Genomic DNA, 26,775 nt, shown 5'->3' on the forward strand with positions numbered 1-26,775 from the left:
AGAAGTCACAATGAACTTAACGCAGTAGTTTATTGAATAAAAATATTGATTAAATTAAACGAGTTTAAGAAAATCTAATTTCTCCAACACAATTTAAAATAAATTTGAATAATTCACTCCATTAAAATAACTTAACTCATTCAAACACGTAAAACTCCATAAACTTAATGCTCTCCAAGCTCTTTAACATGGTACTTTGGTAATTTTAAACTTAATCGGTTTGTGACGCGTTTTCATGTCAGAAACCGAACCCCTCCCTAAACCCTATAGGGTTTTGACGAAAACTCCCTAAATTCTTTCCACGATCCAACTGGTAAAAATCATTTTATTACCTAGATAGGGTTAAAACTTAAAACTCGTTTACTAAAACCCATTAACATTCCTTTGTTTTAGACGGGGATTACTATTTTATTGCCAAATTGAGAAGAAACGGACAATTGCAATTGGAAGTCTTGACACTGCAAGTATATTTACAAAAAGGAGTTTTTTTTTTTTTTTTTTAAATTGGCAAATAGGAAATTAGGATTAAATTATATTTAAGATAATAAAAGTTAAAAAAAGTGGGGAAAAAGTAAAAGAAGAGAATAAATTTATTTATGGAATAAATAGATAAAGAAAATAAAGGATAAATTAATTAATATTAAAAAAAGGGGGGGGAAAAAAAAGGCATGAAGTAATGGGATAGGGAGAGGGTGTGGGGGTGGGGAAGGTCGTCGTTCTCGCCCACTTTCCAGTGAGCGATTTGATGGCCATAAGGCCTTTACTTCATCAATTTGCTCTCTCTCGGAACCGAAGAAACCCTAGCCTCCTCCTCTCTCCTCTCTCCGTGCCTTCTCCGTCTCTGATCTTCATCCTCCGCCGCATAGCCTCAGCTGCGTCCCCGATCTCCGGGCCGCCGCCCCACGACCGCCGCCACAGCCACCAGAAGACCTCCGCCTACCAGCAGTACCGCGTCCGCCCGCTCTCCCCACCGGAAACGCTGGCGCAGAAGATCGGGAAGGCCGTCCGCCGCTCTGGCGCCCCCTCCAAGGCGAGGGTTTACGCCGACGTCAATGTGATCCTCCCCAAGGAGTACTGGGACTATGAGTCCCTCACCGTTCAGTGGGGGTAATCTCCGCTATCTTCTGCTGGGGATTGCTTCTCGCAGTTTTCTTAATTTGGATGTCGTTTCTGAATGCTTTCGGGTTGAAAAATTGTATCTTGTGGTGGTTCGTTCCTGCAGAATCGGTTTGTAAATTTTGCATGACTTGGTTTCACGTCGCCATAGCTCGTCTCGATGTTGTGTTCGGGAATTTCGTTTTCAGGCTGTGTTCTTTTTACGCAAATTACTGCTAGCACGTCTCTTTCATATAGGTTTTCTACTTTTTTTTCTCCATTGATTGATGTGAGCACTGCTCTCATGATCAGCGGATGTGGGAAAGAAGATGGTTTTCTCTCTCCCCTTTATCTGCTAAGTCCATGGGAATGATAATTGTTTTTTTTTTTTTTCCATTTCTGTTGGCTTGTGCAGCTAGATAGGTTTCGGTTGCCCTTCTTGATATCCTTGTTAGGTTTAGTTATTCTAGAAGCTCATTAGTTGCTCTTCTGTAATTTAGGGAGCAAGATGACTATGAAGTGGTTAGGAAGGTCGGAAGGGGCAAATACAGTGAGGTGTTTGAGGGTGTCCACTGCACTGACAATGAGAAATGCATAATCAAGATTCTCAAGCCTGTAAAGAAGAAGAAGGCAAGCTGTTCTTCATTTCTTTTCTGTGTTTTATCATTTCATTGCAGTATCTGGCCTATGTAAAAACATGGCATGCTTATAGAACTTATTTTGCTTCTTCGCTATTGTTAAAATTTGCCCGCGAAAAAATTTATCGAGGCTCATGCTCTTTGCTTGCTGGTGATTGCAGATCAAGAGGGAGATTAAGATATTGCAAAATCTTTGCGGTGGACCTAATATTGTGAAGTTGCTGGATATTGTCAGAGATCAGCAATCAAAGACACCAAGTCTGATATTTGAATATGTGAACAATACAGATTTTAAAGTGCTCTATCCAACTCTCTCTGACTATGACATTCGTTACTACATCTATGAACTTCTGAAGGTAAGTCTCTTCTCTCTTAATAAGATAGGATGAACGTGAGAGATATGTATTGTAAATTAAATTCTCTTACACTTAGTCAGAGGTACGTGACATTAGGTTAAAAGGTGTGCCCTTTTCTAGATATTTCTTGTTGTCTTGGACGTCCTTTAAGAACAATGCTGGTTATGCCCTATAATGTATGCAGCAGCTGAGCCTTAGTAGAGTAGATTGATGAATATATAATTTGATTTAATTCTGCAAACGTTGTATATGCACTATACCATCATTCTGCAACTGTCTGTTCCAGTAAGCTTTATGTGCTAATAGCATGTCTAATTTATTAACTCCATCTTTAATATTTTTGCACATTAATGAGCAGGCATTGGATTATTGCCACTCCCAAGGTATTATGCATCGTGATGTGAAACCCCACAATGTCATGATTGATCATGAGCAACGTAAACTCCGCCTAATAGATTGGGGGCTTGCCGAATTCTATCATCCTGGAAAGGAGTATAATGTCCGTGTTGCATCAAGGTCTGTTGCCATCTTTCATTATAAATCACACACGTGTACTTATACGTCCCACCTAATTTGACTTGTTAAAACCTATATACATATCCTAAGGTTTTTATGAGGCTGTCTTTTGCGGAAATTTGTTGCTTTTTATTTAGTAGCTCTTTGCTTATGGAATTTTAAGTAGTGTTAATAATCATGTGCAGCTTCTACGTTTCACTTCTTTGATGTCAATGTGTATAAACAATCTATGGTTGGAAGTGCTATTTTATTTAGGTACTTCCTGATATAATATGTGAGTTCAAACTGATACTGGCTGCCCTGTCGATATTGGCATGTGATATTGTTTTGATGCTGCTGATATGCCTTTTTTTTTGGGTGGACATCTATATGCTTTAGTTTTGTAGTTGATGCCTTAAATTGTTGGTTCACGGCAATGATGTTCATTTTGATCAGCTGCCATTCAAAAGATATGTTCAGGCGAAAAAGTTGAAATTCCATAATTCTGGATCAACTTTTAGTACTGATCTTGTTTTTTGGTTGGTTTGCAGATATTTCAAAGGTCCTGAGCTTCTCGTTGATTTGCAAGATTATGATTATTCTTTAGACCTCTGGAGTCTTGGCTGCATGTTTGCTGGAATGGTGATGATTCTCGGCTGTAGCTAATCAATAATAAATTATTTCTTCCTTATCCAGCAAAGGAAAAAAAAAATTTATTTTTCAGTAGCACTATAGGAGTAGCTTTTATAATCTCATACTGTTGGTTATTGGTCTATGCAGATTTTCCGTAAGGAGCCATTCTTTTATGGGCATGACAACTATGATCAACTGGTCAAAATAGCCAAGGTACATGATATAAATTGATGATACTGATGCACCACAAAATGATGCCTTTAGCAATATGGATTCACCTCTAAGTTGACATCACTTAAGAAAGGGAAAAGAAAACAAATAATTGGTTTGAGTCTTTTTAAATTAGTAGTTCTGATAGATGGGTTCTTTCTGCTGTGGTAGGTCCTTGGTACAGATGAATTAAATGCTTATCTCAATAAGTATCGCATAGAGCTTGACCCGCATCTTGCAGCTCTTGTTGGGAGGTTGGTCACTGAATTTTCAAGAGCTGGTGGTGAATTAATCTTGGAGACGCTTGTTTCAGCCGGTTATAATTTCATTTTCTATTCTTTATAATTGTTCACAGACATAGCCGCAAACCTTGGTCAAAGTTCATCAATGTGGATAATCGGCATCTAGCAGTACCTGAGGTAAAACCAATTTGAGCATTGCTTTTCATTCGTATTTACTAGTGCATCTATTTAGGGAGAAGAATGAATTTTGTTTTTTTTGATTTATATATTTTGATTTGTAAAGCAGAAAACAATTAGAATTGATTCCATGGCTCTCGAAGCAGTTTCTACTTGTTGGTCCGGCAAATTTCATGACAGAATCAAGTGAATTAAATTTTGGGGACAAATCATGGAGTGTATATAGGTTTATAAAGGGGAAATCCATTTGATCACTTATCTACTCCTAAATCATTTTCTTTCAAAATTTTAGGCTGTTGATTTTGTTGATAAGTTGCTGCGATATGATCATCAAGAAAGGCCAACTGCGAAGGAAGCAATGGTAAAGTTCTCTTGCAATTTACCCTTTTTCCCGTCTTAGATATGTTTCATGGGATTCTGAGGTTCTGTTTGGTTCCTGCTAAACTTGAAAAGGTTTGAACAAGTAACGTTTGTGGGATTGCACTTTACAGTTAACATCTTTGGGGACCTCTTTATCTGTTTATTTTCTTTGATATTGAAGAATAGGAAAATGAGGAATGCAAATGTTGCTGAACTAAACAGAGGACATATAATCCGTTTTGAGTTAGCATAATACCAGATTAAACCATCTGTTCTGGCTTGCAAAATCTATATGTATAACGCTGAAAATTTGCAGTTCTGAAGATGGCCTTCTGGTTTCATTTTGCAGGCCCATCCTTACTTTTACCCGATAAGGAACGCCGAAAGCAGCAGAAACCGTTCCTAGACAGATGTCTTCAATCGATGAGCCCCCCATCATCAACCTTCTTTCGCCATCTCCTCTTTTTCTTTCTTTACTCAGCTTGGCATTCTTGTGATATCTGACTGAACCATGTGGAGGCAGAGAAAATTTGCCTGTGTTATCAGCTCTTATTGTCTCTCTCGCTCTCTCTCTCTCTATCTCTCTCTCTCTCTCTCTCTCTTGTGGAAAATTTGATTACTTTGATGTTAGCTGGCAGAGGTTTGTTGTATTATTGTAGTTTTGCTGTGTGAGACTACTAACCTGTGAATAATGGAAGTGCTATTTAAGGCGAGAGTTTCCTTCTTCCCAATTGCTTGTCTGATTGATTCATTTGGTTTTCTGAGGGGGGGTCCATCTTATCTCTGAGTAATGTCCTTTCGTCGAACTAAGTATTCGTACCTAATGGATCTGTACTGTAGTTACATTAACAAGGGCCAAAGTTTGAGATATTTACTTTTTGATCCATTCGGGCTTCGCTCTGTTGTTGGAGAGGTCGATTAATTCTATTAGAAAATAATAGTAATATTAGATTCATATTATTAAGCTTTTTTGTTTTGGTTTTTTATTTCTTGAAATCGTCCATATGGTGAAAATTTATCGTGTTTGTGTATTTATATATAAATGCAATTGCAATTTCACAATTGGAACGTTCGGAGCGCGAGAGTTCAGGAGCAGCTGGTTTAGGCTTTATTTGGAAATTGAGTGAAATTTAATTTAATTTAATTTTAATTATAAATAATTATATTTATTTGATGTTATAATGGTTGTGTTGTTGAATTATGAGAAAAAATAATGAATAGTTGAGAGAAAATAATGATTGTGTTGTTGAATTGTGGAAAAAGTAATGAATAGTTTAGAGAATTTAGTATTAAAAATTGAATTGAATGGTTAAAAAAAATTTTAAAAATGAAAAAATAATAATTGTGTCGTTGAATTTAAAATAAGTGAAGTTAAGTGGAGTAGAGTTAAAAAAAAAACTTTAAAACCAAACATATCCTAAAATCTTAAGTGATATCTTTCGTGGTTGGAAAATTATCATTGCGGCTTGATTTCCGGGATCGAAAAATTAATAATTGCCTGTCAAAAAATCGCATAGGTAAGGTATCTATCTACGTTCGAAGAAGGAAGTGGCACTATGGAAGACGTTGATTCATTTTTGACATTTTCCCTTTTTCTGCATGAGATGATAAACTTGAGTGGTTAGGAGACGAGATCAGGATTTTGCTTGTTTCTAAGGGGAAAGAGACCGGGAGAGAAGGGCCAATTGGAGCGGGGCCCAGTGACAAGCCCACGTGAGTCATGTCGTGGGGCCCGTCCCTTTTCTTTTAGCCGGAGCCGACATCCGAGACTCCGTGAACCGGTCGCCCACGTGCATATCTAAGAAAACAAACAACCACTTTATCTTAATTGCAAACGAAAGAGCCGGAGAAAAAAAATAATCTCCCAAGGGAAAGACAGGGGCCGCCTTTTTCTTTTCCTCCGACGTAAATAGCCGACAGTCCTCCGACTCCAGTGCAGGCTAAGGATAGGCGTGCCGGAGTATATAACCGAGTCGAGCTGAGTCGAGTATTGAGAAACTCAATCTTTGTCCACCTTAGAAAAAGGTGACCTCGAGCTTACTCAAAAACTTTAGTTGAGTACCGACAGTTTAAACCTTTGTTTATTTATATGAGATCCGTAATCAGTGTGGTGAGCTATATTTGCGATTTTAAGTTAGTCCGTTTAAGCTCGTGAGTCCTCGAATCAAATATCTATGCGCTCGTCTCGAGCATTTGTAGAGTTTAACTCCAATAGATTTGATCTAGTGGTTAAGGAGGAGCTTCAGTATCCACCCGACTCCGGAATCGAAATCTCTTGGAACCACCAGAGCGTCTTTGGTGTAATTACTCGCTCCGTGTGTTGTTAGGGGTTCATGGAGCTCCGAGAATTAGTCGGGTGAAGTCTGGACACCTTGGTTAGAAAAAAAAAAAGAAAAAGAAAAAGAAAAAGAAAAAGAGAGAGCATTAGGGGCGAAGATTTGTCCCAAAGGAGTCGGAAAGACCATTCGGCCAATGATATAGTGTTTTCGGAACGCGAGGGTCTTCGGAAAGTGGAAGAGAAAAGCCCGCAAAGACAACGAACAAATAGCGGGAAACTTCGAACTCCAGCGAAACAAATTTGTTCGCACACATCGCGGTCAATATCGCCAGCCGCCACCCCACCCCCCATCATCATCTCCCATTCCGCCGGCTAGGGTTCCGTCAGGATTCCTGGCAGTCTCGACATAGTCCGGCAATGGAGGAGGTTAGGGCGAGCTCCGCTTGGGTCGCCAGCCGCGCTTCTCACGTCGTCGTTGACTCCTCAGGTCAGCTCACATTCCGTTTGATTCTCTCTTCCCCTTCTTCCTCTGTTTATCGATTCTCGGAAAAGGCAATGGCATCGTTGTCCGTCGCTGCAGGGATCGAGAAGGTCATGGAGACCATCGAGGGGTCGATTCCGAAGGTGGAGTGGGATTTTGAGGGGATTCACTACTTCGACGGCGGGCCCCTCACCGTTCAGTACCTGTTCGTGTTGGATGCTCTGAATTTTTGCTTTTGGCCCGGTACGTCAGTATTCGAACAAGCAAATTTCGGTCTTTATGATGTCGGGATGTCGTGCTGCTAATTGGAGAGACATCCCTTCATATATACAAATGACCTCTAAATTGAGCTCGCATTTTCCCTTTTTGCTTCAACAGACAAGGATCTCAGTTATGATCATCTGGCTTCGGGCCTAAAGGATGCGCTGCTTAATGATGAATCCGCCTTCGATGCTGATCGTCTGCAGAAGTACACTGGTGCCCAACTTAGCTTACATCATCCATTTCACTCAAAGATTGAGCTTGATTTAGATATGGTTATAAGGTCTTGTTATGGATCTCAGTAAGAAATGAAAGGCTTCAAAAAGATGGGCTAACGTTTTCTCGTTGTCTCACACAAACCTCGTACTTCCAGCATATTAGAGTTATCAAATCTTAAAATTAAAACCAAGCATTCTTTTTGCCATTAAGTTAGTCGGCAAACTGTAGTCTCTGTAATGTTTACATGCATTACTGGAGGAAGTGTCTGATCTTGCATAGACCATGCCTAAGAACCTCTTGATGCATGTTTTGTCACGTTTTTTTGTTTTAATTACCTGTTTCCTTGTGGAAATGAGTATAATCTAGACAATGTGATGAATTAAATTTGCCCTGTCAGGCCCTCAGTTACGGGAGCTGTTGAAATGGCCAAGACCGCTGCCTTTAGAGGATGAACGCTTACGCCTATTACATGAGGTAAACTAGAATACTAGAGTTTAAGATCTAACATAGGTTTTGTAATTCCTCTTCTTGTATTAATCTTATTTTAGTCCGTTTTAGTGTAATTTTCTAGTAATATTTGATGTTTATCCTTCCATGCTTTAGGTTGGAGTTGAATTGGAGAGGAGTTTTGGTGGTAAAGCATCCAATCTCGTGGAGTCCTCTGGAAAATCAGCTGTGAAGCTTGTAGCTCTTGTTACTCGTCACTTTCCTGGTATCCGCATATCGATTTCTCTGTTTTGGGCTTTTATGATTTCTGGTCTCCACTAAGATCTGCGTAACTCAAAACAGTTACAGTGAAGTAGTTCAGGAATAATCGGCTATTATAGGATATTTTAACACTGATCCATGCCACACAATTCTTCTAGGCTTTCGAGACCATTCAATTTACAAAGGGCACCAAATATTCCTCTACAAAAGAGCTCAGATTTTCGCAGCAGATTTATGGGGTGCATTTAAGGGTCAAGGCTATGGAGAACTTCATGATATTGGCGCAATAACCATATTCGCAGACTATATTGTTCCGGCAGTGCTTAGACAGCTCGGGGTCCTGAAATATAGTTCAGCACTTGCTAGCACCATCGAGGCCAATAGTGAGATAGCTTCGGGCAGTGAAGAGGAAGTTGAATTGCGTGCTTGCTCTGTATATGCTGTAGAGAAGATGAGGGAGCTGCTCAGCAAGAAATTAGGAAAGCAGGTACTTCACAACTCGGCCCTTTATGCCTTTTTCTCATCTACATATGGCAAGCCATTAGAGTTAGTTTTGTTGTAGTTTCCTATAATTTGAAAAGATAAGTACAGAAAGTTGCCGTCTCAGGACACATCAGAGTCAGTCCATTAGGGCTGCATATATTATTCTATGAACTTGGTTCAGCCACCTTTTCAACATGACTTCTCTTTTGATGAGACTTGGGTTCTGAAAACTTCTTTTTTACTGTAACTTTAAAGCTTTTTCATCTCTTCTGTTGATACTGAGTTCATCTAAGTGGAAGCTTTTTTTTTCAGGTGCTGAGTGTGGAATTAGATCTATGGCTCTGGTCTTGCGGCATCCAGTGCCCATCGCTGCAACATCATCGTACGCTGTCCATATACTACTAATGGAGAAGAAATTTTAGTAGCTTCTTATACTTTTGGAAATGCGATAATGAGTAGATGGCATTTCCTAGGTAGTTTCTTTGGACATGTGAGAAGGCAGTTCAGCAAACTTTTTCTTTTTTTATTTATTTTTTATTTTTTTTATCTTTGCTTATTTATAAAAAGGTTGCTTCAACCTTCAACCTGTCAGTTTATCAGTTTTTCCTAATTCCCCTACTAGATCATGTTATTCTTTTAAATGCCATCGGGTCTTTTCTGATTAAGCAATACACCGGAAGCTCAACAAGCGCATTTTGTCAATGGAAGTTCCTAGTAAAAATCATTCATTTGGTCATCTTCTTAAATACTAAAGCAAGAGTATGTCTTTGAGATCCATAGTACGCTGCACTTCAGAATTTTATTTTGTTGCAGGAAAACATACCTTAGAATGTGAACATTAGCTAATCTGTTAAATTACACGAACTGCATATTTGAAGCATTTCAACCAAGATGTGGAATTTAATTCTGCCTAGGAGCTTTCTGGCATCTATAGCTACCCAAAATGGTTCCCGACAGGTTTCAGTGTACACATACTGAATCATAATTTATTATATACACATATATATATAATGTATCCTCTAACTAGGAACCTTGGAGTGCTACCTAGTCGCACTTAGATTTTTCGTGATCGGAAGATTTCCATCATAAGTGCACTTCAGAACATCAGGTTTCCTCACTACTCGGGGCCCAACTGGTATCTTGCTCTTTGGGTGAATGTCCTGCATAAGAAGAGGAATATTTGATATTGGCTTTGTCGACAGTTGTGAAGAAGTTTAACTCTTTCGCTCTTATGCTTCTGTTTGAAAAAGGATACTGAGTACCTGGTCGAAAATAGCTGTTGGAATAGCAAACGTTGCTAGAGCATTCGGGGAATCCACAATTCCCGAAATCCTTCCTTCACATGGGCAGCACGAAAGCAGAAGGTACATCTGATGGTAAGAAAGTTGAAAAATTATATGCAAATTGTCCAACCAAAAAAGAAAAGTCCTTATCGTTAGGCTGCAAATAACCTGTTCTTTTGAGTATCCAAACTTGGAGAGGTAGTCGATCGCATTGAGAACTGCACGCTTGTAAGCAACAGTTGCATCGAGATAATGCTGCCTCCTGCTCTCATCCACGCTGATGCCCTCAAAAACCAGCCACTCAGCAAACCTTGGCTCAACTGGGCCGATCTCGAAAATTGGGTTCACGTGTAGAGGCGTTGGTCCCATTGGTGTGAGATACTCTTTCATCCTGCCTCTAATGATTTCACATCTGAAGAACAATGGATAAAAGGTGCAGCGGAATCAAGTCAGTCTTTTCCGACATCCATTTTGTTTCAGGTGACCTGTTACCACAATCTTTTTCTTAACAGTTTGATGGCAAGGGATTATAAAAGAAGCATACTTTAGCTCGAGAAAGCCACTCATCTCAATGGCCCCGCAGTAGGAGATCTCACCATCCCCCTGAGAGAAGTGCATATCGCCGGTACTAAGATTTGCTCCTTCTATGAATACCGGAAGGTATATTTTTGAACCCCTGCTGAGATTTTTGATGTCACAGTTGCCTCCATTTTCTCGTCCTGGTATGGTCCTCGCGGCTTCTTTTGTTATCCATTCCCATTCAGGAGATCCTTGTTTAATCTAAAAAGTAAACAAATGGCAGGACAGCTCTTAACAGGTCGGTATATAGGAAAGATAAATATCCATTTTAAGTCAACGGTTGTGCGTTCCTATGGTGAACAGTTGCTTATGTACCATTCCGGAAAACAGCCTTTTGTTGATGGTAAGTTCGGCCAATGGCCTTGAATGCAAAACCTCGCAAAGTTTGAGTGTCTCAAGACCTTCCTCTTGAAGTTTCTTTTCTCTCTCATTCCATACATGCAGGAGTTCCATAGACGGTGCAGTCCCGACTATTCCAGGGTGATTCAAGCCTGGAAATCTCACACCTGCAAATCACCGTGGGAGCTTGTTAGTTGAGATTGTATCTAAACACACGACTATCCCCAATAGCAGCTGACAAGTCTTTCAGAGGCAATGGAGCTTGAAGATTTTTTACCAGGTATTTGAGGAGAATAGGCGTATATTCCTTCGAAGTACCATATGGCTTTAGTTGCGCAAGGGAAGTGGTCTGTCAAAAAGCCGCCTCCATTTTCTCTGTCAAAGCTTGCAGTATAACCCCATTCGTCCCCGGGCAGAGGACCCAAGTTGAAAATTTAAACTGCTAGGAGGTCTCCGGGCTTTGCAGGTATACCATCAGAGTCAAATAACTCGGATTGGTCCACTGAGATAATGGACCTAAGATCAATAGTTGCTCGGTTATTACCCACAAAACACGAAGCCGATTGATAAGTTGGTCGAGCTAGAGAGGCCAAAAGTGTGGTTGTACTCTAGGGTGCGAGTCTTGTAATGTGATATCATATTGTCTTACTGGTTTCTATATCAGATAAGTCAGTCAACTTTTAGCAAGTTAACTGGTTCTCGCTGTCAATTTGAAGCCTAATATTTGATTAGGAGGAAAACAATTACCTTCCTGGTTGATCATCTGTTCAAATCAGATTCTCAAACTAGAAATGAGATGAATAAAGAGCGAAAGCTACTCGCAACAGAAGAATCGACATGTTTAATATCCTCTGCGGTGTAGTCCCGAGTAATACTACCACCGTTAGCGTCCACCATCTCCACCCGAAAGACCTCCCCTTCTGCCACCTCTGCAACCGGCGGTATCTCAGGGTGCCAACGGTTGTGGAGAGGAAGCTCTTGCTCCCATGGCTTCTTCTTCACATCATTTGGAATGATCACTCTCGCTCCACACTGAGATATTGAATGGAATTTATTGGATGGATCGCCCGGTTCTATTTTTTTTTATTATGCCTGATTATATGATTAAAGGATCGTGCTGCAATGTTATTTGTATTTTTCGTACCGTGTTCCATCAAACAGACAGAACAACAAAATTGGTCATGAAGCTGAGATGGCAGGGGTCACGAGCCAGTAGGTTTTCAGTGCCATTTCCCTGAAATATTTCAGTAAGAAGGGAGCAAGTATCAGATAAAATATTCCTAACATCCCGAGGGATAAGTGCAGAGTTCGAAATCATATTAACTGAAGGGAATCACTCTGCAACCAGATCTTCTCCCATCCATTCTGCAAGGCCACTGATAGAGCAACCAGGATTCCTTGTGCTTCAGCCTGCAGAGATGATGTAGTGGAAATCGGAACACGCCAGGACTGAATGATTGTTTTGTCGCTGTTCTGTGCAAGCTTTGTCTGTGCCCCAAGCTGTATCGGTTTGGATAAGCATCCGACCAGTATCAGAAGTTCTGCTGGAGCATAGCTAGGATTGTCGCTGTCTTCCCCGGCCTGCTGAAGCTATATGACGTGTTGTGCGATTGCTCCTCATATTTTATGTATTGTGTCGGATATGAATTGGCGATGGATGTAGTATGAATGTATGCATTGAGGGGAGGATTGAAGAATACAGTATTTGAAAGACAATTTGATTTTTTTTTTTTAAAGCAAAGAATGGAGGAGACGAAAAATTTCATCTCTTTATCTGTCTCCATATATATCGTTTGAGACAAATTCCATCTCTTCATGAAGAAACCGAATTTCCTGTCTCATTATCCGTCTCCTTAAGTGGGACGGAGATTGAGACGGAATTTTTTTTTGTCTATAGAGACAAGAAAGTACGATGGTTTTGTTATAGTGACAGGACATATGAAAAAATTTACCGAGTTTCGGTTTACGCGCTGATGTCTCCTAGGCAAGCGTCGGAGTCTTTTGTCACAGCACCACGTGAGCTTTTTTGTTTTTCCTTCTCCAGTCTTTAGTGCATGGGAACATACTGAAATTTGAAGCTTCTCTCTTGCATGCAAATACGGGGAGTGTCAATCTGCTGGGTGATGCTGATATCGTACTGTTCTGAGTTACACCAAAAAACTGAAATGGTGGTACCCATTTTTCGCACGTAGCGGTAATTACGGAGCCCGTGAAGTATGTGACTTAAAATCAAGCTTAACTGGTCAAATTTGAACTTAATTAGAGGTCCACGACACAACCCATTGGACGTACAAAGGGGCCCATGTAAAGAGGCGGCCCATAATCGAGCACTTGATGACCCGACTTAAGGATCAGTGGCATTACCCCATCCGGAAAGCCACTAATGGGTTGGTTATTCGAGAATGAGATGATGACTTCTAGCTGAGCTGGCATGTTCGAATTAGCTGAGAATTTTAGCTGAACAAACTCTCACAAGGAAAGAATCTCAATTCTTTCCAAGATGAGATTGACGCACTAGCTTGGACATACACGCAGGAAAGTTGGCATTTTTACATGGCTGCTGAGGATCATTTCCTTATCGAATCATAGCAAATGTGGGAATTGCTGGACACACAAGGGAATGAGCTCACACAAGGAAATTGACTTGATTCTTTCCTAAATGGGTCACATGTGCATGCAAAGCAAGAAGACACAACCGGTGTCCTAATTTGGGCGGCTGGGGGATGTTTCCTTGGTTAGATATCTCATTTTTGGGAATTGCTTTAAGGTTTGGCAAGAGAATTTAGTCACGTAGAGTAATTTCCTTATCTTTTAGCGAGTAAGATATAGTTTCCGAGTTTTAGCTATTGAGTTGGGCAACTCTTAGATTGTTGCTCATTATCTTTATTTTGTTTTGTTCCAATAAAGCGGAAAGTTGCTCTGTTTAGAGTCTCCTAGGTCCGACCCTATAAGAGTAGATGAAGCCATTCATTGTAAACTCTCCCTCGTGACAACAAACAAACGGCTCAACGCCTTGTATCATTTATCTATCTTTACCTTTTCGTATCTTTACATTCCTTGCAACTGCACTTTACATATCTATCATTCCTAGTGCCGCACATTACATATCTATCATTCCCGCACTTTAATTCCACTCGTGCACCTTACATACTTTATCTTTCACGCACCGTTTACTATAAAATGCAATAGCTTTCCGAAGCACCCCATTCCTGATCAGCTTTACCACTTCTACCCATCTCGAGGCTTCTGGGCTAAGAATGGTTTCCACGATCAGCTGAGACACATCTTCACGAGCCTTTCTTGGGCCGTGACCCTTATTCACTTAGATTGGATTTCAAGCCATTTCGACACCACATAGACCGGTTTTTGAGCAGTCTCATACAAGAATTGGACTAAACATCACACACACGTTTGTGAGAACTTAAACGGCTTAACCTTCGAAGTCTGACATCATCTGCAACACCTCTACAACCTTCTGACCGACATCATCATATCTCTGTAATCGAAAACTCAGTCATCTGTTAATCCTACGGACTCAGGGACTGTGATGCAATGCTTTAGCCCGGTAAGGATGGCTGGTGGTTTCACCCTCACTCATATCTTGAGACTGCACCCTAACATGCCTGACAACCCAATTACTACGCGGCAGACAGAGAGTGGATTGTGAATTCCAGCCGAAACAAGTGGCTATATATATAGCTCTTGAATTCGAACCTTATAGTAGAGCCTATGGGGACTAAACCCGAACGTTGCGCCAATAGGGACTGGATATTTCATCTCCATCCATTGCCAAGACAGAGCCTTGCCAAACCTGCCAAGAATATTAGTTTGTAAGAATTAATGATAAAATAAAAGAACAACAAAGAGTTCCATTATTTCAGTCATTTTCTTTGGACCGTGCCATTGCCAGGCGCAGATTTTGGATTGGCCATGGATCCAGGGCCAAAATATGTTGCCGAGGCCTGATCGAGCTTAGCTCATGCCGAGGTTGTTGGTGTTGGCAGTCCACTCAGTCCTCCATCAGATCTAAGTAGCAATAGATATCTTCTCCAGAAGTACGTACATTTTGACAGCCGGTGAGTTTCTCCATGACATTGTATAGGCGACCCAATACTCGTTCTACATGTAATCGATGCATTTTCATTGAGCTGACTTGCTTCATCATCCGACCGTGACACTTTGTGACATGAAATCTCAGTTGAACATGTATTCTCGAAGAGTCATGTACAATTAGAACACCTCATAAAAAAATTTCAGGCTTAAGGAGTTTTTCTACTGAGAAACCTGCGGAAGTTTCTTGTTTTAAGGTGCTTTTGATTTTGTAGAAAGCTTAATGTTTTTTATATGCTCTCGATAAAATGGTTTCCGAAGAACTGTTTTTCTTAAAGAATTTATTGCCGTGACTTGATTTTGATACAATTCATCTGAATTCTGATTTCAGAACGTTCTCCTTTCATTTCCTCATCTCTCAGAGGTGGAAACTTCTGAAACAGATATAACAATTCAAAAAATTAATGTTTCTACTATTTCACTAGGTCGATGCATGTTAGAAAAGGAAATGAACAAGAAAAGCGAAACCAACAGAGATGTTAAGAGGTTTTTCTTTTGTCTATTAACAATAAAGAATGGCCATGGCCGACTTATCAAAAAAAAAAGAAGGAAGAATGGCTGGCCATGGCCACTTTCCTTGTTACTGCAATTTCGAAGCTTTTTTCTGTGTCTCTTCTTTTAATACAATTTTCTTCCAATGCCGCATTTATTTCTAGAAAATGAATTACTGGAAGTCATTTTCCCGACTTCCTAGTGTTTGTCTCGCCGATAAATAATATCTTTGTTAACTAGGAAAATCAGTTGCATTCAAATAACAGTGCAAGCAAAGTGTAAGCTCATTTTCGTCTTGCAGCATCCAGTGCTCATAGCTCCTTATTTTTGATAATGGTGCTCATAGCTCAAACATCATTGTCCACTGTCCATATTCATCAAGAACATGTGTTTTTCTTTGGGACTCATGTCAGGGTGCATGGTAGACTATACTCGGTTGCGGATAACACAAGCCGGACTGCATATATTTCCTAATGATCCTCCTTAAGTCGCGGTAACGGCATATCTGAAGCATTATTCGACCAAGATGTGAAGTTCGTCGAGCCTAAAGAGAATTGTTGCATGTCTTGCTTTGTAAATTATAGATGCCAGCCTAATAGACTTCAAACATGGCTATGCATAGGTTTCTTATACTTCATGTATTGGCTTCTTGAGAACTTGGAAGTAGCTAAATTGCCTCACTGGGATTCTTTGTGATCGGAAGATTTCCATCATAAGTGCACTTTAGAACGTCAGGTTTCCTCACTATCCGGGGCCCGACTGGCACCTTGCTCTTTGGGCGAATATCCTGCATGAACAGAACATGTTATGGGCATTTTTAACTTGTAGTTGAGAATGTTGGTTGTATTGCTCTTATATATGCCTCTGTCGTTTGACAAAGGTTATGAGTACCTGGTCGAAAATAGCTGTCGGAATAGCAAGGGTTGCCACAGCATTCGGGGAGTCCACAATTCCCGAAATTCTTCCTTCACATGGGCAGCAGGAAAGCAGAAGGTACATCTGATGGTATAGTAACGGTAGTAGAAAAATCTTAGATGCAATCCTTATCATAGACGAAAGGAGTAGATTCAAGAGAGGTTTCATACAAACCTGTTCTTTTGAGTATCCAAACTTGCAGAGGTAGTTGATCGCATTGAGAACTGCACGCTTGTAAGCAACACTTGCATCGAGATAATGCTGCCTCCCGCTCTCGTCCACACTGATTCCCTCAAAAACTAGCCACTCCGAGAACCTCGGCTCGACCGGGCCAATCTCGAAAATTGGGTTCACGTGCAGAGGGGTGGGTCCCATTGGTGTGAGGTACTCTTTCATGCCGCCTCTTATGATTTCACATCTGAAGAAGAAACGATGGGAATCAATAGCATCAGAACCAAATAAGTCCTGTTTGTTAAAAGTTATGCTTCTATGACCACTTGTAATTTTATCTCAACAGTTAATGGCAAGGCAAGGAACTATGATCGATAGAAGTCTACTTTAGCTCAAGAAAGCCGCTCATCTCGATGGCCCCGCAGAAAGAGACCTCACCGTCACCCTGAGAGAAGTGCATATCGCCTGTACTAAGATTGGCTCCTTCTATGAATACTGGAAGGTAAACCTTTGAACCCCTGCTAAGATTTTTGATGTCACAGTTGCCTCCGTTTTCTCGTCCTGGTATAGTCCTCGCGGCTTCATTTGCAATCCTTTCCCATTCAGGAGTCCCTTCTTTAATCTATACGTTTCAAAGAAATGTCAGACTGCTCTGCCCTTACTTATAGAGGATTAGTACTGGTTTAAAATCGAACCAGGTGCGTGTTTACATCGCGAGTCCTTCCATTCATACCTTTCCGAGTACACAGCCTCTTGTTGATGGTAGGTTCGCCAATGGCCTCGAATGCAAAACCTCACAAAGTTTGAACGTCTCGAGACCTTCTTCTTGAAGTTTCCTTTCCCTCTCATTCCAAATCTTCAGGAGTTCAACGGATGGTGCAGTCCCAACTATTCCAGGGTGTGTCAATCCCGGAAATCTCACACCTGCAAGTCACCGTGGGAGCTTGTTCTAAATGGCTACCATAGAAGCAAACGACGAGTCTTTCCCAGGGCGTTGGAGATCGAAGATCATTACCAGGTATGTGAGGAGAATAGGCGTATATTCCTTCGAAGTACCATATGGCTTTAGTTGCACAAGGGAAGTGGTCCGTCAAAAAGCCGCCTCCATTTTCTCTGTCAAAGGTTGCAGTATAACCCCATTCATCCCCGGGCAGAGGACCCAAGTTACATATTTCAACTGCTAGGAGGTCACCGGGCTTTGCAGGAACCCCATCTGAGTCGTGTACTCTTATCGGACCACTGAGATAATGGACCTAAGAAGGGTTATAGATCGATTATAGTACACAAACTGCAGAAGCTGATCGTATAAATTGATGGAAAGCGACCAAGGCCAAATAAAGTCTTTCCTGTCTAGGATACCACAGTGTAATAATGCGATACTGGATAATCTTATAGGCTATAATTCAGAAAGTTGCAATATCTATCTGCAAATTATGAGATTGACGTATAGTCGGAATCAAAGTTACCCAGCTCTAGGATGGAGGACTGCTCCAGTGCCGATGATCAGTCTTGATTATCAATCAACAGGTAGTAACGTAGAACGGGCTAACTTACAGTTGATAGGTCTATAAATTTAACATCATCTGCAGAGTCATCCTCTTTTACAATCCCTCCCGTCCAGTCCATCATCTCCACCCGAAAGACCTCACCGGTCACAACCTTTGCAACCGCAGGAATCTCGGGGTGCCACCGGTTATGGAGAGGTAACATCTGCTCCCAAGGCTTCTTCTTCAGGTCTACCGGCACCACCAACCTCGGAGTCGGAGGAGCCATTGATCGGTCTTACAGAAGAAAGGGAGGTGTGGGTAAATATTTATCTCTGTGGCCTTGCTGCAGCCTATTATCAAAGGGCTTCATCCATTGGAGGGAGAAGAGGTTTGACTTGATACAAGTAGATGACAAAGAGAGGTGGCTTATTTTCCAATGATGGTCCCCAACAGCTTATTACAAGTAGACAATAAGGCACCATTGTCTTTTTACCTTCATGAAGCAGAAGATATGGCTTCTAATCGAATTTGATTCGAAAACTCGGAAAGAGAAGAATAAGGAGATATGGCTACTCACGATAGAAGGGTTGGCGTGTTTGATATCCTCGGCGGAGTAGTCCCGAGTTATCCCGCCACCGCTAAAGTCCACCATCTCCACCCGAAAGACCTCCCCTGACGTCACCTCTGCAACTGGCGGTATCTCGGGGTGCCAACGGTTGTGGAGGGGAAGCTTCTGCTCCCATGGCTTCTTCTTGACATCTATCGGAATGATCACTCTCGGACCGCACTGAGCCATTTGATTTGCCTTCCTGTAGTCCTCTCACCGAGAACTTATCAGCTTCAGCTCTCTAATGGACTTAAGAAAACGAGTTTTTGACGGATGCATCAATGTCTTCTCGATAAGGTTTGGAGTTTAGACATGATTGTGATGTGATGGGGACATGTTGAATCATTGAATTTTGAGTAAATTGAGAAATTGGTCCTCCAAAAATGCATGTTATATTAAATCTGACCTTAATAAATTTTTATATCAAATCAAGCCTTGAGAGATTAAGTTTACATCAAATTGAATTTTGAGAAATTAAGTGTACATCAAATCCGACTTTAAGAAATTTTTTACTCAAATTGAACCTTGAGAGATTAAGTGCACATCAAATATTATGACCTCAAAAATTTTTTTACATTAAATTGAACCTTAAGAGATTAAGTGTACATCAAATTCGACCTTCCGTTAGAATGCCGTCAAAAAATGGATGAAAAAATCTGATCTGGCAATCAACAGGTGATGTGGTATTGTTTGATTGTTTTCTTTCATTTTTTTTATTTCTCATTTCTATTTGGTTTAAAAAAGTATTTCCTACGGTTACCTCATTTTTTAGCCGGAGGCGAGAAAAACTTCCTCCTCCCAGCGTGTCCTCCTCAATCGATGGTGCTCTTGGCGTAGACTCGCCAATCGCTGCGACCCGCCAATCGCTGCGACCGTAATCTCTCCGTCACCCTCCCTCTCCTTGCTTCTAGCTCTTTACGCCGAGAGCACCAGCGATTGAAGATGACGCGCCGAGAGGAGGAAGTTTTCCCATCTCTGACTGAAAAGTGGGGGAATTATAAAAAATACTTTTTTAAGCTAGACAGAAATGGGGAATGATAAAAAAAATGGAAGAAAACAATTAAACAATGTCACATCAGCTGTTGAATGTCAGATCAAATTTTTCCATCCATTTTTTGACGGCATTCTGACGAAAGGTTAGATTTGATGTACACTTAATCTCTCAAGGTTCAATTTAATGTAAAAAATTTCTTGAGGTCGAATTTGATGTACACTTAATCTATCAAGGTTCAATTTGATATACACTTAATCTTTCAAAGTTTAATTTGATGTAAAAATTTTCTTGAGATCGGATTTGATGTGCACTTAATCTCTCACTGTTTAATTTGATGTAATAAAAAATTTGAAATCAGATTTGATATAATATGTATATCTGAAGGACCAAATCATTAATTTACTCTTGAATTTTCCTTCTCCTCGCTTTAGTTTATGGACCGCACTAGCTTTTTTGTGCTTACACCTTTAAATGATTGCCATCGATAGGACTGGTGGGTGACATCGAACTTTTTGAAATACAATTATGAGCCTAGCAACCTAACAAAGTCATAGGTTTCATCGGATATATTCACAACTAAAATGTCAATGGATTGAATACAAGAAGTTCGTCAGTTACAAAGAAAATCAATAGGCCAACAAAAGGAAATACAAATATAAATAAAAAAGTACAATAGTCCCATTGTAAGAGAATCGAACATGAAATCTCACGGTTTCTAAAGCGTATGGATTCACCCTTTCTTGAGTGCAAGTAAGTTCTAAATCGGCTATGGTTCTTGAATTTGAATCTTATAGTATACCGATGGCGAGTAAACCCGCTCGCTGCACAAGCCTGGCTGGGCCTGGCCCAAAAATTTCTGGCCCGGGTCTCCCTAATGGGTGGGCCTCTTAGAGTAAGACCGAGCCCGCCAAGAATTTTTTTTTCAAAAAAATTAACTGAAAAATAAAAGAAAAATTCAGCGTTCTTTGTGACGACACCGTCTCTACCCTCAATATTGATCCGACCGTTCAGAGAAGGCGCTGTCTTGCGAAGGGCGGGAAATGGGGGCCCATGACAGATGTGATGTGGATCGGCGCATTGGCCCCATGATGTTGCGGAGGCCCACCCAAATACATCCCAATTAGCTTGGCGGGCCACCTGATCTGACCCAACTGTGACAACAGTACTTTGACAGGCTGCAAGCTTTTCTATCTGCATGACAGTGTAAGCTGTTTCCTTACATACTTGTCCCAAATGTAATCAATGAATTGCATTGACTTCATCTGCTCGTTTCCATCCTCAAGCTGTGCCGATTTAAATCTGAGCTGGATGAAGATTCCGAAAGAGGTGTGTACGATTCAAAGAACTCGTAAAGCCTCGGGTATCAAGACTCGAGAACCGCAAACCGACCAAGAGGAGGGAGACACGATGCAGAGATGCTGTAGCGTATACAAGCATATTGGTTCCAGACCCTCATGATGTCAATTTTATCTGCTTTTGACTGAATGAAAATGTAATAAGGTGGCATGATATAATCCACTGAGGTTATTTTCATAATCTGTGTTATCTGGATTAAAAGTGAACCGACCATTAAGGAATAATATGCTCTCTCTCTCTCTCTCTCTCTCTCAGCGTGTACTTGATGTAACTTTATGATAATCATCGTCATCATCGTTAACGCCTAAGCACCTGGCTTTTTCAACAACATCGTACGATAATATGCGGTGATGCAACCATCCGAATAATTGGAATAGAAACTATTCCATTCCTTGATTCGGTTTCCGACTTGATTTTCAATTCCAAGGTGGTCTGGTTTGACAAGGTAATTCGACGTCTCAAGTTTAAGGAAATATTCTGCCGTGGAAGTGGCAAAGTTTTCTCTATTTTTTCATGTTTCTCTCTATTGATAAATTATCGATCTAAAAGGCTTGTTTCTGGAAAAATGAAACGAGAGAAAGTGATCGGAAAGATTCGGTTTGATTTTAGAATGACGTGAAAACTAAAGATGATCGAGTTTCCGAGTGCTCTCAAATTTTGTAAAAAAATCTTCATACGCCTTACTCTCAATAAAAGGTTTTCGAATTACCCTTCTTTCTCAATTCTCATTTCTAGTTGTGTTTTCTAAATTCACGACCCCCCTCGTAACTTCAAAAAAAAAAAAAATCGTTTTCCAGCAATCAGTGGGAGGCTATCAGGATTGCTTTCACTCATCAGTCAATTTATGTTGGAAAAAGATACGAAGGAATAGCAACAAAATCTTAACCAATAGATATTTGTTAAAATGTCTTGTTCGGATAACTTTAATTTTAACTTTAACTCAATACACTACATAATAAAAATACACATTTTTCAAGTAAAAAATTTGAACTTTAACTTTAACTTTAACTCAACACACTGCACAATAAAAACAGACGTTTCCCAAGTCAAAATTATAATTCCATCTCATTTGTCTTTTTCCACGATCAAAATCAAAATTAAAATTAAATTTACTTTAACTCTGAACCAAATGTACCTACATATCTATAGTTATAGACTTTTTTTTTTTTTTTGCTGTCTATTTTGGAACAGGAGCAAGGCTTCATCATCCAATCCTTATTGGTGTCTCGACAATCAGGAGAGGCCACTCTCATTAGGAAGACAGCACAAAAGGAAAATAGCTTTTTTCTTAATTAAAAAACTAAATGAAAGCCCACACGTATATTAGAGTTAGACCTATTAGATTAGCAAAATAATCATTGATGAATTAAAAATAAAGGAGAAGTAATAAATTTTAAATATGGATTATATTTTAGAGAACCTTTTTTGTATTATTATTATTATTATAGGGTAACTATATGAATTCTGGCCAATATACGTACCCAAGTAATATAAGCCATTCAGTTTACAACTCAAGTACAAAACTGTGTTTAACGGAACATTTTTTTCTCTTCATGACTTTCATTATTTAATTTCTTTCTCTTAGTGGAGGGATTTTCTTTCTTATTTTGATGATTTCTATCGTTCTTTGGAAAGATTTGTGAGTGCTCCAAGAAGTCGGGCGTTCTTCAAACGATGTTACTTTTTTATAAGTTCAACGGTTGAAAGGCTGCTTAAAGTCTTACATATATATTCTAAAACGAGTGCATGTCTTTCAAACTTCTATAAGTAATAAGGTGACAATATAATGATGAGATACTTATCGTTATATTAAATCATAGGGAGCGAAAGGTCATGCGATAGGAGACTTGTTTCGTTTTACGTGATAAGTTCCTAAACTTTGTCTCTACTTTTACATACTGTATATAGATTAGCTTAGTGTTTATTATTCTTTTAGTTTTCAATGGCAAGGACAGGTAATGGACCCAGTAGGATGACAAAAGGAAACTAAAGGTGTTCGTAAACTCATGCGTGTTGAAGGTGAGTCTCACTGTACTTATCCATTTTACTTATTTTCTATTTATTTATTTTTTTGCTGCGTAAAAGAAAAACTACTAATTTTCTATTCAGCAAAGGAATATTGGAAGTAATTATCACATCATTTTGGAATTGAAATTTTTAGGGCGTTATTAGTCTCATCCCAATTGCTTTCGCCGTAGGCGGGGGTCCTACAAATCGGAATCTTAGGATATTGCTTTTGCATTTTTTTCACGATCATTTCAGGATTGCTTTCATTAGCCACTCTTTTGCTTGCTTCCTCTCTTACGAGTTCTTTCCCTATGGCTTTTCAAAAATATAAAGACCTGACCATAAATTATATTAAGTAGAATCTTAAAATAGCCGATCAATAATAATAAGTTTATTTAGAAAGATTAAAGTGCACAAAATTCCGCTGAATGTAGAACCCAGCTTCTTTACCCGTTGCCCTTGGGGACCACCGTAGTCAGTAAAAGTGTAGAACATACTCGTTATTTTTGTTTTCCGTCGAAGAACCCGTTTTAGCATATATTTTAATTGGATTATAAGTTGAAATCAACTGAGAATTATTCACAAGGTGATATGCAAAGAATGCATATCATTGCGGTACATTGAAAAATATGATCGCACATCGACATATAGCAACAGAAGAAAAGGGGAAAATTTTTGGGTAAATAAAGGGACTTAAAATTTAATTAATGTAGGACTAATTAAAAATAAAAATAAAAATAAAAATAAAAATAATCATTGAGTGGACAGAGAGGGGGGAGAGCGAGAGGTGACCCTCCAGCATTTGAGGAAGTCAATTTTGGCCATCTTTGGTTCCGAACAGACCAAGGGACTGCGAGCACATAAAATAACATTGGATGCCGTTGGAGTTGGACCATCACAACACAAAATATCATAAATTTCAAAAGAAGAAATTAAATACATGTGGGTATACATCAACTCAATATAATATAACTACATAAAAGTATTATAATTTTTTTTTTCTATTACAAAAGAGAGACTCTGCCTTGATAGGAGATACGAAAATGAAAAATAATGAATTACAAAATCAGATCCAGAATCTGATAATTTAGATATAAAACAAGTTTCTCATACAAAATATTATTTTAGACATTGGAAAAGGAGAATGTCAAAAAAAGAAGAAGCTATCACTCTCTTTCTACACAAATACAGCATGCAAGTGGGCATTGTTTTGTCCCCTAAGGATAACTGATAAGATCGCCACGTCTTCCCCTTCCTTGTCCATAGTTTTTTTTTTTTCTTCTTCTTCTTAACAACTCTTTGATAAATTTCTCACCAACTTTTCATTATGATGATATAATATACCTCTTTTTTTAGGTATATGTGCTATAAATACACATCTCAAGCCTCTGATTTCACAACTAATCCTTAAGCATTCAGCAACCGCACCAGTATGATTAGTGTAATAAGCTGATGCTCTTTTCATGCAGCATAGACTATAGGCACTCAATCGCGTCATTTCAAAAGGATCAAATGTGGCGGTCGTGAACATGCTTGTCCTTATCTTCTGAGACACACACATACACACATATATGTATGTTTTGAATATAACAAGGAGAGACGCATAGATTGACATGATCGACCATATATTCCAAGTGAATTTCTTTCTTCACGTGCGCTTGCAACCGGCAACTACGATTTTATTCTTCACGTTAAATCCGGCGAAACATGCTTGTTCGGATGAGATACAGCTCACACCGGAAATTGAATTTCTTATATTTTTCATTAGCTATTGCGCGAGCGCATATATATATATATATATACACACACACACACACATGTAAGTAAATTTTCTTTTTCTCTTCGGGTGAGTGAGGCCAAGGATGTTTTGCCTTGACATGATTGATATGTCCCTTGTCTTCGTAACCGTAAGATGACTCTTTTATCTCAGAGTAAATTGACAAATTAGTCCTCCATATATGTATGTTACGTCAAATCTGATCTCAAGAAATTTTTTACATCAAATTAAACCTTAAAAGATTAAGTGTATATCAAATCCTATACCAAGAAATTTTTTTATATCAAATTGAATCTTGATAGATTAAGTGTACATCAAATTGAACCTTAAGAGGTGAAGAGTACATCAAATCCGACCTCAAATTTTTTTTATATCAAATTGAACATTGAGAAATTAAGTGTACATCAAATTCGACCTTTTATCATAATGCCGTCCAAAATGAAAGAAAAAATTTGATTTGATATTCAACAGCTGATATGGTATTATTTGATTGTTTTTTTATATTCTCCATTTATGATTGGATTAAAAAAGTATTTCTTATAATTTCCTCACTTTTCAATCGGAGGCGGAATTTGATGTATATTTAATCTCTCAAGGTCCAATTTGATGTAAAAAAATTCTTAAGGTTGGATTTGATGTACACTTAATCTCTCAAGGTTCAATTTGATAGAAAAAATTTCTTGAGATTAGATTTATGAAAAATGCATATTTAGAGGACTAATTTGTCAATTTACTCATTATCTTATAAGGAGGAGGAGCCACTTTCATTGGAGGAAGCATTCCATTTTGAAACTCAGTGCAATGAATGTTAATATATATATATATATATATATATATATATTCCCATATCATCAAATATGCATATATACACACATACACTCAATTGAAAAAGCTATAGGCTGTTCACCCAAGGGAAAAAAAGAACAGAAAATACAGCTATAGGCTAGACCATATATTTGCCTAGGGGCAAAAATGTCTCATAAGGTCACGGCTTTATATGAATAAGCATGTATGGAACCCATATCCATCCCAACACGCATAATTGGCCTTAACCCGATCGGAGATCTCATCTCTTTTTCGCCTTCCAGGGCTAGGCTTCTACTGGTAAGTACTCCGAGCATGCCATTCATATTAATTATATGCAAGAGGGACCAAGGCAAATTTGCCTATGTTAATAGCAGTGGTTAGTCCCAAGAATATCTTTAGTCTCCATCATTAATAATGCAACCATCGCTTAAATTATCCTAATCTCCATTAGGCATATTAGCCGAGGGTATGCGTTTCCCGATCTTGCACCAATACAAAGGCCTCAATGATTAGTCCCACAGAATAATATTATATATCTTTCTACCTATATATATATATATATTAATTAAGTGCTAATTAATTATATACGCCGTCCACTACGAATAGCATCATATTATTAAATCCCACATGGATATCGAATATTTGCCCTCCAGTTCATGTGCTCCCCATATGCCCAAGCTCTGAAATACGATCAGCGGCTACACAAATTATAAAACCCTAAAATGGTCTTCCTTTTTGATTGCTTGCATTGCATTTCAACCTTTTTATATTCTCCAGACGCCATCACTCCCCCATGCCTTTTAAATTTAAAAGGTGAATGTTTATTGTAAAAATTCCTAATAGACCTATAAGCGATTGGATCATTTTTCAATTCAAAAATTCGAGCTAACATATTATGGTACATAATCACTTATAAACCTTTTTATAAATGGGCATATAATTGATTGGGTCATTCTCCAACCCAAAAGTTCGAGCTAACAAGTTATAGTACCTAATCACTTATAAATCTGTGCATTTCTCTGTAGTTTTTTCATGTGGGATAATATGTTTCAACACTCGCCCTCACGTGGCAACGTGTGGCTTTGATGCTTCACCTACACGTGTCACGTGGACTTGAACACCTGCCCTCAAGAACTGACTACGAGCCGGAACTGGACTTCCGTGCTTGGGACTTAATCACGAGATGGAATTCTTCTTACACCTTGGGCGAGATGA

At 39.2% G+C, this 26,775-nt stretch overlaps 3 protein-coding genes, 1 long non-coding RNA gene and 1 pseudogene across 4 annotated transcripts; 3 read left to right on the plus strand and 2 right to left on the minus strand.

Annotated features, from left to right (window-relative positions):
* The first annotated feature begins 641 nt into the window (after nucleotides 1-641).
* LOC116198592 (casein kinase II subunit alpha-2-like) lies at nucleotides 642-4,937 on the plus strand. Its single transcript, XM_031528778.1, has 10 exons — nucleotides 642-1,107; nucleotides 1,596-1,725; nucleotides 1,895-2,089; nucleotides 2,448-2,605; nucleotides 3,136-3,226; nucleotides 3,365-3,430; nucleotides 3,599-3,681; nucleotides 3,783-3,846; nucleotides 4,139-4,207; nucleotides 4,556-4,937. The coding sequence occupies exons 1-10, from the start codon at nucleotides 746-748 to the stop codon at nucleotides 4,610-4,612; spliced, it is 1,275 nt and encodes a 424-aa protein (XP_031384638.1). The 5' UTR covers nucleotides 642-745; the 3' UTR covers nucleotides 4,613-4,937.
* A 1,768-nt stretch (nucleotides 4,938-6,705) lies between these two features.
* LOC116198595 (queuosine salvage protein-like) lies at nucleotides 6,706-9,307 on the plus strand. The gene is made up of 7 exons (XM_031528781.1): nucleotides 6,706-6,971; nucleotides 7,065-7,208; nucleotides 7,344-7,442; nucleotides 7,843-7,919; nucleotides 8,049-8,157; nucleotides 8,312-8,640; nucleotides 8,949-9,307. The coding sequence occupies exons 1-7, from the start codon at nucleotides 6,902-6,904 to the stop codon at nucleotides 9,039-9,041; spliced, it is 921 nt and encodes a 306-aa protein (XP_031384641.1). The 5' UTR covers nucleotides 6,706-6,901; the 3' UTR covers nucleotides 9,042-9,307.
* A 141-nt stretch (nucleotides 9,308-9,448) lies between these two features.
* On the minus strand, nucleotides 9,449-18,948 carry LOC116198594 (annotated as a pseudogene).
* Nucleotides 10,245-11,130, plus strand: LOC116198596. Its single transcript, XR_004155352.1, has 3 exons — nucleotides 10,245-10,352; nucleotides 10,432-10,841; nucleotides 10,943-11,130. It is a non-coding gene; the product is annotated as an uncharacterized LOC116198596 (long non-coding RNA).
* On the minus strand, nucleotides 15,706-18,306 carry LOC116198593 (formamidase-like). Its single transcript, XM_031528780.1, has 7 exons — nucleotides 18,080-18,306; nucleotides 17,541-17,778; nucleotides 17,259-17,449; nucleotides 16,912-17,147; nucleotides 16,529-16,772; nucleotides 16,331-16,438; nucleotides 15,706-16,226 (listed from the first exon to the last, which is right to left on the minus strand). The coding sequence occupies exons 1-7, from the start codon at nucleotides 18,296-18,298 to the stop codon at nucleotides 16,107-16,109; spliced, it is 1,356 nt and encodes a 451-aa protein (XP_031384640.1). The 5' UTR covers nucleotides 18,299-18,306; the 3' UTR covers nucleotides 15,706-16,106.
* Nucleotides 18,949-26,775: the final 7,827 nt, after the last annotated feature.

The sequence above is a fragment of the Punica granatum genome, chromosome 3 (assembly GCF_007655135.1).
Source record: "Punica granatum isolate Tunisia-2019 chromosome 3, ASM765513v2, whole genome shotgun sequence".
NCBI classification, from domain to species: Eukaryota; Viridiplantae; Streptophyta; class Magnoliopsida; order Myrtales; family Lythraceae; genus Punica; species Punica granatum.

Excerpts from the sequence above, each read along its gene's own strand:
- LOC116198595 (XM_031528781.1), top strand. The coding sequence starts at position 6,902 with ATGGAGGAGGTTAGGGCGAGCTCCGCTTGGGTCGCCAGCCGCGCTTCT. Across the intron at positions 6,972-7,064 it reads CGTCGTCGTTGACTCCTCAG|GGATCGAGAAGGTCATGGAG; the intron begins GTCAGCTCACAT and ends CCGTCGCTGCAG. Across the intron at positions 7,443-7,842 it reads TCGTCTGCAGAAGTACACTG|GCCCTCAGTTACGGGAGCTG; the intron begins GTGCCCAACTTA and ends TTGCCCTGTCAG.
- LOC116198592 (XM_031528778.1), top strand. The coding sequence starts at position 746 with ATGGCCATAAGGCCTTTACTTCATCAATTTGCTCTCTCTCGGAACCGA. Across the intron at positions 2,090-2,447 it reads ACATCTATGAACTTCTGAAG|GCATTGGATTATTGCCACTC; the intron begins GTAAGTCTCTTC and ends ATTAATGAGCAG. Across the intron at positions 3,682-3,782 it reads CTTGCAGCTCTTGTTGGGAG|ACATAGCCGCAAACCTTGGT; the intron begins GTTGGTCACTGA and ends AATTGTTCACAG.
- LOC116198593 (XM_031528780.1), bottom strand. The coding sequence starts at position 18,298 with ATGGCTCCTCCGACTCCGAGGTTGGTGGTGCCGGTAGACCTGAAGAAG. Across the intron at positions 17,450-17,540 it reads CTATTCTCCTCACATACCTG|GTGTGAGATTTCCGGGATTG; the intron begins GTAATGATCTTC and ends GGTGACTTGCAG. Across the intron at positions 17,148-17,258 it reads GAGGCTGTGTACTCGGAAAG|ATTAAAGAAGGGACTCCTGA; the intron begins GTATGAATGGAA and ends TGAAACGTATAG.